Source organism: Balaenoptera physalus, assembly GCF_965194825.1.
Source record: "Balaenoptera physalus genome assembly, chromosome: 7".
Lineage (NCBI taxonomy): Eukaryota > Metazoa > Chordata > Mammalia > Artiodactyla > Balaenopteridae > Balaenoptera > Balaenoptera physalus.
In genome coordinates this window covers 114,732,593-114,745,883 of record NC_138886.1, presented here as the reverse complement: position 1 = coordinate 114,745,883, position 13,291 = coordinate 114,732,593, and the positions used below count along the sequence as shown (strand labels likewise).

General features: G+C 55.9%; 1 protein-coding gene across 1 annotated transcript; it reads left to right on the top strand.

Annotated features, from left to right (window-relative positions):
- Positions 1–1,452: 1,452 nt before the first annotated feature.
- On the top strand, positions 1,453–12,299 carry RP1L1 (RP1 like 1). Its single transcript, XM_082469091.1, has 3 exons — positions 1,453–2,646; positions 4,521–4,662; positions 6,209–12,299. The coding sequence occupies exons 1-3, from the start codon at positions 2,041–2,043 to the stop codon at positions 11,365–11,367; spliced, it is 5,907 nt and encodes a 1,968-aa protein (XP_082325217.1). The 5' UTR covers positions 1,453–2,040; the 3' UTR covers positions 11,368–12,299.
- The last annotated feature ends 992 nt before the right edge of the window (positions 12,300–13,291 follow it).

Genomic DNA, 13,291 nt, shown 5'->3' with positions numbered 1-13,291 from the left:
CACAGTGATGCTGGGACATGGTGACACAGGGGGACACGGTGACATTGGGGACATAGTGATGCTGGGGGACATGGTGGTGACTCCAGGGGACACTGCGACCTTCCTTCTCCTCTCAGTCCCTCAGTTAGGGCCAAGAAGGATGCTCATGGTCAAAAGTGAAACTGCAAATCAAGTGGGAAGAAAGGGCGCCCTCGGGGAAGGCACGCCGGAGGAAGAGTGCGCAGCTGCGGGGACGTGCACCGGTGCTGGGGTGGCTAAGGAAGCAGCTTAGAGGGATTAGCTGGGGGGGACGAGGCTGAGGAAGCTAATTATAAAGTTTGTGCAGAGATGAGAGAAGGTTATAAGCCCTCCTGTGCACCAAGATTTTAAAAACGAGAGCAGAGTTCTTTCCCCGAAGACGAATGGGGATAAATGGTGAGTAAAGGTAAAAAAGGAGATGTGGGCGCTGGCTGGGCTGTGAGCGGGGGAGATGGCTGCGGCCAGGGAGACCGCGGTCACCTGCAGTGTGCACAGCAACGAGGGCCCTGCTAAGTCTGAACCCCGTGTAATCAGGGGAGACCCCTCATCTGATCCTGACTGCGTGCGTGGCAGCTGCTTGGCAGGCCTGGGCTCTGCCGGGCGGCTCTGTGAAGCACGGGTGTCATCAGTCGGCGGCACTTCTTGGGCCCCTGCTCTGTGTCAAGCAGGGGGCTGGGCGCCCCGGGGGGTACAGGTTCTGTGCCCCACGCCTTGGGGTAGTTGGCCAGGAAGGGTATAGGGTGTGGGAAACATTGGGGAGCCGTGCTGAAAATGGGGTTTGCCCCGGACTGGGGGGCTGGAGAAGCCTCCACAGAGGAGGACAGCCGAGGCAGGGTGCAGAGAACGCGGGCCGCCCTGCAGGCACGGCCTCCTAGTCAGGCGGCCTGGTCAGAATGGAGGATTCCGGCAGGAAAAGGCAGGAGCTGGGACTCAGGGCGGAGAGGGCCTTGCATCGTGCAGTAAAGGCCTGGGCTTCTTCTGACACTGCAAACCACCCGAGGGGCTTGGTGCACTGGAAATGTCCCGAGAGGAGAGGGTTTCGGGACAACTGGCTGGCCGGTGCACAGAACAGAGCGCCATGTGGTGACCTGGGCAGGAATAGCCTGCAGCTGGCTTTTGCAAGAGTCCCAGATGAGGCAATGGGGCTCCACCATGGAGGGAATAGAAGCGAACAGTTGGACGAATGGCCTTGACCCCGCACAGCTGGCCTGCAGCCCTATCTCCCACGTTGGTGGCGGCAGGCTGTGGTACTCACCCGCACGGTTCATCTTGCAAAGACTTTGGAGGGATGCAGGGGGAACATCCTTCTATTAAAGCAAACCTCCCTGTATAATGGAGAAAAAAGCACGGCATCAAGTGGCGGCATCCTCTTTGAGTTACGAGTCTCCTTGTCTGCACTCCACCCTAAGGGTTTGGGACGAGGGACTCTGCTCCGGCCCCCCCACCTGGCTGCTGGAGGATGTGAGTGCAGAGAGCCTGGAATCCCCCATGTTCACACATGACTCTTTGCTCTGAGAGAGAGGGCAGGGCGCCTGGGTCTCCTGACCACTGGTTCTGTATTCTTATCCCCTTATTCACCCACCTCCTTAGGAGATAAACTCTACACTATTCAAAGGAGTTCAAGGTGGTAGAAGAGGGTAAGAGAAACAGCAAGAGAAAGGAGAGGAATAAAGGTGTATTGATGCTTGCTCTGTACGCGTAAATTCATTGAATCCTTATGACCACTGCGCAGATAAATATGGCTGCATGTTACCAAAACACAGATGATGTCATCAGCCTCCTGGGTCACACAGTCAATAAGTGGGGGGTGAGGGATGGGATTTGAATTCAGATCTTCCCATGCCAAATCTTTGGCCTTCCTTCTACTCATCAAAATGGATTAACCTGCCTCTACAAGGTTGAGAGGAGCAGATTTGGGGTGGGCAGGGAGCTCCTCTGTAACGAGGGGGAGGAAATGCACAGACCCCCTTCTCTGACTTTCCTCTTCCTTTGATCCATTTCAGCTGCCTGGTCCTCCACACCATGAACAGCACCCCGAGGGATGCCCAGGCCCCCGGACACCGCGAGTGCCTCCTGCCTTCTGTGGCCCGGACCCCCTCTGTCTCCCAGGTCATGCCAGCCAAGAAGATAACTTTCCTCAAGCGAGGGGATCCCCAGTTTGCTGGGGTTCGCCTGGCCGTTGACCGACGCGCCTTCAGGAGCTTCGGGGCCCTGATGGATGAGCTGTCTCAGCGCGTGCCGCTCTCCTTTGGGGTGCGCTCCGTCACCACGCCCCGGGGCCTGCACGGCCTCAGCACCCTGGAGCAGCTGCAAGACGGTGGCTGCTACCTCTGCTCCGATAAGAAGCCCCCCAAGACCCCCAGTGGGCCGGGCCGGCCACGGGCGAGAAGCCCTTCTCAGCAGTCACGGGATTTTGAAGGCTGCTGCGAGGCACCTGGAACAGCTTCTTCCTGCAAGAGTCTCAGAGCCCCGAGGAGGGTCACGCTGGTTAAGAACGGCGACCCTCGATACCAGCAGGCGGTGGTGCTCAGTCACAGAAACACCAGGAACCTGACGGCCTTTCTCAGCAAAGCCTCGGATCTGCTGCGCTTCCCTGTGAAGCAGGTGTACACAACCGGTGGGAAAAAGGTAGGCTGTTGGGTATGACATTTCCTTAAAAGGTTCTCTGGACCTCAGCTCAAAACACTTAGGTGGAACTGGGAAGTTATTCCTTTAAAAGAGGCACTGATTGCCCTGCTACTAATTAAAGGTGAATAGAGTGGAGACATTCAGTCAGTTAATCAAACGGGCAATTGTTCTTCATATTTTTAGCTACCATTTAGCAAGCGCTTAGTACCTGTTCCTTGATCACTTTGATTGTTTTCTTATCCAATCCTCTTAATCTATTTTGGTGAGAGTTCAGTGTAGGAAACAGAAAAGACTCCAAGTGCTTTAAGCAGAAAGCAATTTCACACAGGGCATCGGGGGGACTTTCAAATCTTTGGAAAGCTGCGGGAGTGAACTCCAAGTTGGGTGCGCAGGATTGGCTCCCAGCGTCCTGCAGAAAGCTGCTAAGTCTGCTCCAAGCCGCTGTGGTTGAGCTCAGGAGGACTCCTCTGTAGTGGAACCGAAGCTTACAAAGCTGGGTCAGCAACCTGCCCCAGCTGCATCTTGATGCCCAGGGACACCAGCCACTGCTGCCTGAGCGCCATCGCCTCCCGATGCCCACAGACTTGCTTTGTAGTCACACAACAGCCAGAAGCAAGAAGAGACAGTGTCTACCTCGCTTGTCTTCCCAGGCTTGACCTACCTGATGGAACCCGATCGGCATCTGGCCTAACTGGCAAGAAGGCTGGTGAATGTAATTTTTGCCCTTCTGGGTTTTGCTGAACATGAAGGTAACCCAAGATGGGCAGGCTGGAGGATGGAGGTTGACTGATCTAATCCACATAAACTCTCACAGTCTCACAGTCTAGTCCTATAGCTACTGACACCTGTATACACCATGCGACCAATACTTGAATTTATAACAGCAGCGTGTCCCCACCTAACAATGGAACCATCCCTCCTACCATCGAGATATATTCCCCTGCTCCCCAAAATCGCATCAGTGCTGTACCATTCTCTTCCAGCTCAGTCACGATCCCACCTTTATACCCTCTATCTTAAGAGCCCTTTCTTTCATTTCCTTGTTAATAAGCATGCCCTTCTAATTGGAGAAAACGAAAAAGAACAGATTCTGTACTTTAAAGATGGAACGAAATCCCCCAACATCGCTAATTATGATGTAATGCTATAAATGGTGCAAATCATCAGATAGGCAGGATCCTTGGGGCCAGGTGAGATTTTTCTAAAAGCAGGGGCCTGCTTCCTGGAATGCAATCCAGCACGGATGTTGCCTGCACGACCCAGCCCGGGATGTCATGATGGTGGGGGGTAGGGGTAGGTGGGGCAGGAGCCTAGAGAACCATCGGAGGAGTCTGGGAGAGAAAGGCCACCTGTGCCTTGTCCTTCTCTGCTCCACTAGGGGCAGAAGCAGAGGCCCTGGGCTCAGATTAGACTGGAAAGCCCAGATCAGACCCAAGAGAGGACTCTGCCTGGAAAAAGTGTGAGATAGTGAATCAGGTCTCCATATGGGAGCCCTGGACCTTCCGTTATGGTTGCTCTAAAAAATACACATTCCGGAGGGAGGAAGTGTGGGCGGGGAAGCAAGTCAAAGTCTTCTTGAAGTCTTTTCCACCTGAGTATCCAGAATAACCTCTAAACCACAGGCCTCGTACCAGGTGGAGGGAGGGATGTAGGTAGAGAAGAAGATCATGGTGGGAGGACCTCAGCCCCCAGCCAGTCATGGAGGTGTAATGAGGAGTGAATGGGATCCTTCCCTTGGATCAGAAATCTGGGGTGAGAGGTACAAATATCAGGAAAGGGACCAGCGACAGTGGAGTCTCCCTCTACCCATGTCTCGCTGGACAGAAGCGGGTCCTGCAGACCACGCCTCCTGACTCTACACTCTGCTTCCCCAGGTGGACTCTCTGAAGGGTCTGCTACACAGCCCCTCGGTGCTGGTATGTGCCGGTCACGAGCCCTTCAGACCTCTGGCAATGGAAGATGTCAGAAGAAATGGAAGTGAACCTTTATCTGGACAGACTTCAAGGAGCAAAAGTGGTGAGTTGGTTCCGCAGGATCCCCAGGCTTATTTGCCCTGGATGGTGGTTTGGTAGGGCTGGGCAGATATCCTTTCTAGATAATTAAAAAACCCTGCCTTTGGCTCCAGGTCTTGGGCATCCCATTTGTTTGGGGGTCTCTCTTGCCTCTTCTTCCATCAGCCTTAACTAGGTTGAACATTTGGCTGGGATAAGAGAGATGGGAGTCTGGTATTTAAACAGGGATTAAGAGATCTTGAACTTTAAGCTTCTAGGATCTAAAATAAACTTTGTTAAGAACCACAGTGGGCATGACATTATGGAGGCAGTGGACCATGGATATGTGGCCTTTGCATCTTTCAAGAGTCATGACTCTCTTAGGCAACAGTGAGGACCAAACAGACCAAAACAAATGATAACCATTGATCATCTATCCATCCATCAATCTATACAGCCAAACATCCATCCATCCAGGTGCCAGAGGTAGCCTTCATTATTAAAAAACAACAACAACAACAAAAACCCAAAAAGCAAAATTATTAGAATGACAATGGGAAAATGTTGGCGAGTAAACAAAATAATATCCTTTGTGAAAAGCTATTAAGAGAAAGACAACAATGGTTTCAGTGATTGCCTCATGCTGGGTGTTGGCTGTACAAAGGCCCATCAGCCACAGCCCCTCCTCTGGAGGAGCCCCCAGTCTCATTTGGTGCTTATGGAGGAGCAGGAGGGGCAAAACCTTCTCCTGCCCAGATGGACTCAGGAGGTCTGCTCTTCTGCCGGCCATAGGCTCAGCCTCTGCCAGCCCCTCCCTCTTGCCAAGCATTAGCTCAGGAGATGAAATGAGAAAGTACCACGGGCTACATTATCTCTCGGGATCATGTCTTTCTATCCCCAGTGACCCGCTCTTCTTCTTTTTTGCATGGCTGAGGGGCAGGCTTAGCTACCAGGACCTGCTATCGTGTGTCCAGGTCCTTCCTTGCAACCATTTATCAACCCCAAAGCTTGATGAGTGTTAAGATGATAAATCATCACTAATAATTGCAAAGCATTTTACAGTTACAACCAGGTGTGTCCGCAGCAGCTTATTGATTTTTGCTTCCTGTGCCGTGGGTGGGTGTGAGCGGAGCTAGGATTTAGCTCTGGGCACTGATGCTCTGCAATCAACTCTACTGCCTGTCGAGAACCTACCTCGTGCCGGGAACTCTGCAGGAAGCTTTACATGCACTGCCTTGCATCCTCAAAACAAACCTACCCGTTAGATACCATTACTCTTATTTTACAGCTCAGGAGAGAGGCTCTGCCAAAGACTACACAGCTAGGAAGTGGCAGGGTTGAGATTGAATTCGGACTCCAGGTTCATCTCGCTGGGCTCTGCTGGTTCACACCCTGGCAGCTCCGTGAATATTCGTTCTAGAATGGCTTCTGTCCTTACTGCTGGTTTTGGAGGTGGCAGGGGTATACAGACCGTGGAAGGCTCGTGACTGGCCTTGACTCTTCTGTCCCGAAGCTCTCCCTGGCAGCTCACTGTCTTTCCTTCTTTTCTCTTGCTTGTCATCGTGCACCAGGGAGCTGGGGGCCAAAAGCCAAGCAGAGCGTGATCCACGCGCGGTCCAGGCCAGGCAGCAGGCCACGGCAGTTTTCCTTGCTGTCGGAGAGATCTGGGCTCAGTGACCCCTCGGTGCCTCTGCATCGTGCCTGCGTGTGCCCTGCTCCTGACAGGCACCCTCAGGACACAGCTGCCCAGCTCAGCCCGTTGGTAGCCGGTGAGGACATTGAGAAGAATGTGCGCGTGAACGAGGACGGCAGCTTGTCCGTGGAGATGAAAGTCCGCTTCCACCTACTGGGGGAGGACCTGCTCCTGTGGTCCAGGAGGGTCAGGAGGGCCAGCAGTCTCACAGCGGCCAGTGGGGAGGGCCCCGTCCTGGGGGAGGCAGATCCCCTCGGCTGTGTGTGGAGGGCCCCCCCTAGGGACCCCTCAGAGCCTGGGGCACAGGGACTGGGGCCCTGCGAGGCAGGAGGTGTGGGAGCCTTTGACCGAGGCCGGTGGCAGCCGGGGTCTAGATATGAGATCTGGATGAACCCCCTTTATGCCCCCCAGGGAGAGCAGACAGCCTCTCAGAGGAGGTCTGGGCTGACCCAGAAGTCCCACTCCAGGACCCCCAGGAGCCAAGGGGTCGCCAGCAGGAAAAGAAGGAGCAAGGACAGTGCCAGCCCTTCCTCCAGTGATAGACCCCCTGAAGGTTCTGAGACCAACTCTTCCTGCCGCTCCAGGTCCCTGGAGGATGGTGTGGGCAGCTGTGGCCCTCATCTGGCCTCGGGGGCTGGTGAGGGCACAGGCGAGGGAGCAACGCCGGGCCGCAGGGAGCATCCTGGCTGCCTGAAGCCCGGGACCCGAGGCCCGGCAGACGCTTTTCCTGACTCCTCGGCAAGTGGCGGGTCTCACGAGGAGTCCAGTGAAAGGGGTGAGCTGCACCAGGGCCGCCCCGGCAAGAAGAGCAGGGCCGTGCCTTCCTGGGGGGCCGCCCAGGGGGGAGGCCCCGCTTCCCCCGCTGTGAGCCCCTCGTCTGTAAGGAAAGAGGGCCCACGGGCAGAGGAGAGTGGACAGGGCGCCGGGTACCCCCAGGCCAGGAGTGGGTCTGGGGTGAGGCTGCGCTTGGCTCAGGGCGGCCGGGCTGGCTCTGGGGAGTACGCAGGAGGCCACTCTCCGCCTTCTGCTTGTGCCTCGGCCCCAGGCGGGAGCAGAAAGCAGGAGAGCAGAGCCAGCGCCCTGTCCTTACCCAGCGTTTCTGTCCTCAGCCGAGGGTCCCAGAGGGGCCGCCCCAGGCAGCACCACAGCCCAAAGGACACCCACTGCCCACTCGGCTTGCCTGTGTCCGGGCCAGTGCCGGGGCCTCCCAGCAGAGGCAGGGCCCGCCCAGACAGCCCAGCGCCTGGCCCTTCTGAAAGCCCACGCAGCCCCAGGAGCCGGGCCTCCCTGGACCCGGGGCCACCCTTCTCTGCCTCTCTTCATTCCCGGGACACGCGAGGGCTCAGCAGCGTTCCCATCACCCCTGTGAGCAATTCTGACTGTGTTTCCAATTTCCACCCCTCAAATTCCCCCGCTGCTGAGACCGAAGGGGACCCTGAGCTCAGGGCGTGTTCACCAGCTCCCACGCCTTCAAACGCATCTGGCTCTTTCAACTCCCAAGCTGATGGCCTGGCTGAAAAGGCAGGGGGTGACAGTCCCAAGCCTTCCTGGCCCTTGGTCCTGCCGGTCGGGTGGCCCGAGGGAGGGAGGCCGGGAGTGCATGGGGACAGCTGCTGCTCACAGCTGGGCACATCCCCGGCCCTCGGGTCCCCCGGTGGGAAGACGCAGTCGCTGCCAGCCTCCCAGTCTTGGGGCGGCCAGGGGTCCTTCTCTGAGCCCTGCTTGGTGTGCAGCAGGTACTGTCCCATGCCTCGCAAGCCATGGCCCTTGGGCAAGAAGCATGCTTCGTGTACCCTCAGCCACAGCGAGGGCACCCACAGTGCTGACGGGGAGCCGGGCGGGGCCGAGGCAGGGGAGGGAAAGCTGGACGTGTGGCGCCCTCGGCCCCCTGGCTCTCCGGGAGGGGCCGTGGGGAGCGCAGTCAGAGCCGCGAGAAGGGGCGGCTCCCACCGCGGTCCCAAGCTCGGGAGAACGTTCCAGGAGAAGGTCTCGGGTGGAGGAGACAGCCTGGAGGAGCGAGAGGAAGGTGGCTGCAGGACGCTGGGCGCCCTGCCCCGAGCCTCCCCGGAAGCCGTGGTCCGTGCGTGGCTGAGCAACATCCCGGAGGGGCCCGTGAGATACGAGATGCTGGGCGAGGGCGAAGCCGCGGCTGGGCACAGCCCGGAAGGCCCCAAGGAGGACCCTGCCGACAGATATCCCCCGGATGGCCTGGAAGGGTCAGCGCCGGCCAGACAACTGCCCCTGGAAGGGGCGGCCAGTGAGAAAGCAGAACCAGATGCAGCCCTCCCAGTGACTGGCAGTGCCGGTCCCAAGTCAGGAGAGGGCCTGCCTTGCAGTGGGGTTTCAGAAGCCCCTGCGGAGGCTGGTGAAGGCAAAGCAGCGGCTGTGGACCGTGCGATGGGCCAGTGCGAGCTTCCCAGCAGGGTCTCTTCCTCCATACACATCATGAAGGCGCTGATGGGATCCAGGCCAGGCCGGCCCAGCAGCGTGCCCGAAGTGTCCAGCTCAGTGGGCAGGAGGCTCAGCCGCTCGGCCCAGGCCCTCATCACCTGTCTCGCCAGGTTCCGCTTCTTTGACGATGACCTTGGGTCTCCCGCTGGCAAAGTGAGGTTCACAGACTCTCCTCGGTACCAGGAGCTGCTGAGCACCTTCCAGGCCCTGTGGCCGGGGAGCGGCCATGGGCACAGAGAGCTGGACTCGGGCCTCCGGGAGCTAGGCTGGGGCCAGGCCCTGCCGGCCCTCGGGTCCCACGCTGCAACTGAGGACTTCACGCCGACATCCTCCTCTGGTGTGGATGTCGGCAGTGGTTCCGGAGGCTCGGGGGAGGGCCACGGGCCCTGCACCGTGGACTGCGCCCTGGTCCCTGAGAGGATGGAGCTGCCCTCAAGCATCCCCTGCCAGAGGCCTGATTCCAGAATCTCAGGCAACCCAGAGGATCCGGGAAACCAACAGCTGGGTGGTTCCGAGGCTGGTGGTGCCTCCAGCGACGACAGGGCAGAAAGAAACAGCGGGGAACGGATGTTGGGCAGTGACCTGGACCCAGGTGTTAAAAACACGATGCAAGAAGAGGGGGTACAATTAGAGGAAATAAAAGGGGACAAAGAAAGAGCAGAACTGCAAGAAGAGGGTGTTAATGGGTTTCCCGAAGAGGAAGGAACCACAGGACGAGAATTGTCAGGGGCGGGCTCTCAGGGCGGGGCGGGCGCCGGGGAAGTCAAGAGCCTGCAGGAAGAGGAGGGAGACCCCACCTCGGCCACGCTGAGCCCTCCAGGGAAGACAGAGAGCCCGACAGAGCGCCCTAGGAGCCTCAGGGAGAGCGACCCAGACGCCAGCGGGAGTCAAAGTGGCCCCAACGCTGAGCCTTCTTTGGAGAAGTTGTCCACAGCAGCTGAGACAGGCTGTGGGCAAGCCCAGGCCAAGCTCACCCAGGGGACGGGGGAGAGGGGCACTTCCACAGCCCGCAGAAGGCCTCTGGACCCTGACCCCCTCTGGGTGTCCAAGTTGCTGAAGAAGATGGAGAAGGCCTTCATGACCCACCTCACCACTGCCACGGCCGAGCTCCAAGCCCGCTGGGGCCTGGAGAGCAGCGACCTGCTGGACCAGATGGTGGCCGAGCTGCAGCAGGACGTGGGCCGGCGGCTCCAGGACGACATCGAGAAGGAGCTCCGCAAGGTGCAGAGCCGGGCGGGGGGCACGGCGCCGGGGCCACCCAGGGAAGCTCTCCGCCGGGAGACGCCCCTGCAGACCAAGAAGTACAGGCCGCACCTCCGGGACCTGAGTGTCCTCTCAGCTTTCTCCGAGCACACGCGGGGCTGGGGGCCCCCCTCCTTCTCCCTGGAGGACGTGCCAACCTTCAGGGGAGCCCTGGGGACCCAGCCGGGGGAGGAGGCTGAAGAGGAGGAGTTCTGTCCCTGCGAGACGTGCGTGAGGAAGAAAGTGGTCCCTGCATCCCCGAGGGACGCAGTGCGGGCAGCCAGTGAGTCCGTCAGAGAGGCCTTTGACCTGCAGCAAATTCTGCAGAAGAAGAAAGGAAGATGTGCGGACGGGGAGACAGCAGAGGCGGCCCCTGCGAAGAGGGGGATGGAGCCCCTTGAGAGGGCCCCCTCGGGGACGGACCCTGTCCGGGAAGCTGACGGAGGCCCTGAGCTGGAATCAGGCCAGGGCCCCGGGGAGGAAGAGGGGGACGAGACCCTCAGCAGAGATGAAGCCCCCCGGGGGGCAGAGGAGGGGGCAACTGCTGGGAAGAGAGAAAGGATAACAGACCCCTTTGTAGGCAGCTACCCGGACGGGGTGGGGCGGGGGGAGCAGGGTGTGGGCAGGGAGGAAGGAGACCCGGAGGTGGGCTCTGGGGCTGAGGACACTGGGGCGGGTGACGCCCCGGGAGGAGGTGACCCAAGTCCAGGAGGACAGAACGCTGGTGCCGAAAGTGCAGAGGCCCAGGGAGCTGAAGGGGAGCAACAGCCAGAGTCAGGAGGAGGAAATCAGTGTAAGAGAGAAGCGGGCCCTCAGCTTGGCCCCGGACACCGCCAGTCGCGCGAGGCTTCTAGAAACAGCAGCCCAGACCAGGAGGGCAGGCCCACGCTGTCCCTGGCCCCAGGTGCAGACTCCCCCCGCCAAAGGTCAGGCCTGAAGTCAGGCCTCTCGTCCTCCAGCACATCATCTCTGGGAAACTGCTCTCAGCTCTCTCAGAAAAGCTCCGAAGATGAGCCTTCAGACAGACACACGAGGAGCATTGAAGACGAGGCCAAGGGCGTCCCTGATCCAGAGACCAAAGTCACAGGCACGTGTCCAGAAAGCTCCCCTTCTGAGCAAGAAGGGGCCCTCTCAGGCTCGAGGATGCCAGAGCGAGGAACAGATGAAGGTCTGACTCCAGAGCAGGGGGAAGAGGGAGGTCCGGCTCCAGAGGGGGGGACAGAGGGAGGCTCTGACTTAGAAGCTGAGAAGGTAGTGAAAAGTCTCGCTTCCACAGAAGTGATGCTTAAAAACCTCCCCATGGACAGGACAGATGCCTTTGGCCAAGACGACTTAGATTTCTAAGGATCCAGCTGCAAGACAGTCCTGAGTCTGGAGCTCAGCCTACTGGAGATGCATAAGGGACATGGGCAAAGATCAAGGACTTGCCAAGGACATGGCCACCCCACACTGCCCCAGTTCTAAATTCTGGGGTTTCCAAGGCCCCATCGGTCTATCCACCCACCGCGTGAAAGAGGGTCATCTCAGATCTACCCCATTACGGGAGGTCAGCTGCCCCAGCGTTTGCCTGCTGGGCCCAGGAGGACGGAACTGCCTGGCAATGGTCCAGGAGAGGTTTTGTTTGTGTGTTTGTTTTTTGCTAATGAGTGTTTCCCTCGTTCTTTACCTATTGATCTCCAGTTATTTCTCTCCTTGGCCTCTCCTGGGCACTGATGTCTCTCGACTTTGAAGTGCTTTTTTCTAGTCTTGACTATATTTGGTGACTCTGCAGATGTGAAAATTTGGGAGAAGAGGATAAATTCAGGATCACTGGACAAAGTTTGTTCTCAGCCCCAAAGTCCAAGGGTCTTCCCTTAATTCTTTTTTTTTTTTTTGGAATGAAGAAATTGGAAAATGCAAAAAAGCAGAAAGAAGGAAAAGTAGTCACTCATCATCCCACCCCTCAGGGATGACTCGTGGTAGCAGTTGGATGTATTTCTTTCCCATCATTTTTCTAATTATTTGATACTTGTGCTCATCCTTTTAAACTTCTTTTTTTAACATAATATGAGAATTTCCTCCATTAATCTCAAAATCTTCATAAACCTATTTTTAATACCTGAATAATGTTTTTAATGCCCAAATAATATGAGACTATAAAGTACTTTTTCACCATCTCCCTTTTGTTGACCATTTGGATGGTTTCCATTATTTTTTCCATATATATATATGTGTGTGTATATATATATATATATATATATATATATATATATATATATATATATTTTTTTTTTTTTTTTCCCCCTGAACAGCAGATGATTTCCTTAGGATAGATTCCCAGGCATGGAATTACTGGGTCTAAAGATATCAACTTTTTTAAGGCTCTTGATATCTTCTGTCAAATTGTTTTTCTAAAGGTCTACTAAGTTGTACTAAGTTACATCACCTGGTCCGCCACATTCTCAACCGTGTTTGGTAGACTCATTAAAAATGAGAACTCTTTTGCTAATTTTATAGGCAAAAATAGTACCTCATTTTCATGTGGAACTATTTTAGCCATATTTGATTGCTAATGAGATTAAAGAGTTTTCTAGGTTTTTTTTAAAGCCATTTGCATATAAATTATACGTGTATGCTTTTTACCCATTTTCAGCTGGAATTCTAGCTTTTTTTAAACGAATTGATTTACATGTGTCCTTTACAATTTTTAAAAAACATTCTGTTTATCATTTTTGAGATTGAAAAAGCGCCCTTTCTCGGCAGGCTTCTCCAGCGAGCCTTGGACTAGGGCTGTCTGGACTGGGGTGTCCTTGATAGGGCAGAATTTCCTTCAAGGGTTCTCACCAGCATACAGGACCACTTTGTGTGTTCAGAATTATTAACACGGAGGTCTGTGCTACAAGAACAGGTATTGTTCACTGGTTGTTTAAATGTTCATGTAAAAAATAAAATAAATATGTTAGTAATAGAAAATAAAGCAAATGTTGGGTGTAGGCTGTGTCCTCATGCCCAAAGTCATCTGTTCTGCTCTGTTTCTTTTTTTTTTTTTAATTTGTTTATTTATTTATGGCTGCGTTGGGTCTTTGTTGCTGCGTGCGGGCTTTCTCTAATTGCGTTGGGTGGGGAGGGCTACTCTTCTTTGCGGTGCGTGGACTTCTTATTGAGGCGGCTTCTCTTGTTGTGGAGCACGGGCTCTAGGCGCGTGGGCTTCAGTAGTTGTGGCACGTGGGCTCAGTAGTTGTGGCTCGTGGGCCCTAGAGCGCACAGACTCAGTAGTTGTGGCGCACGG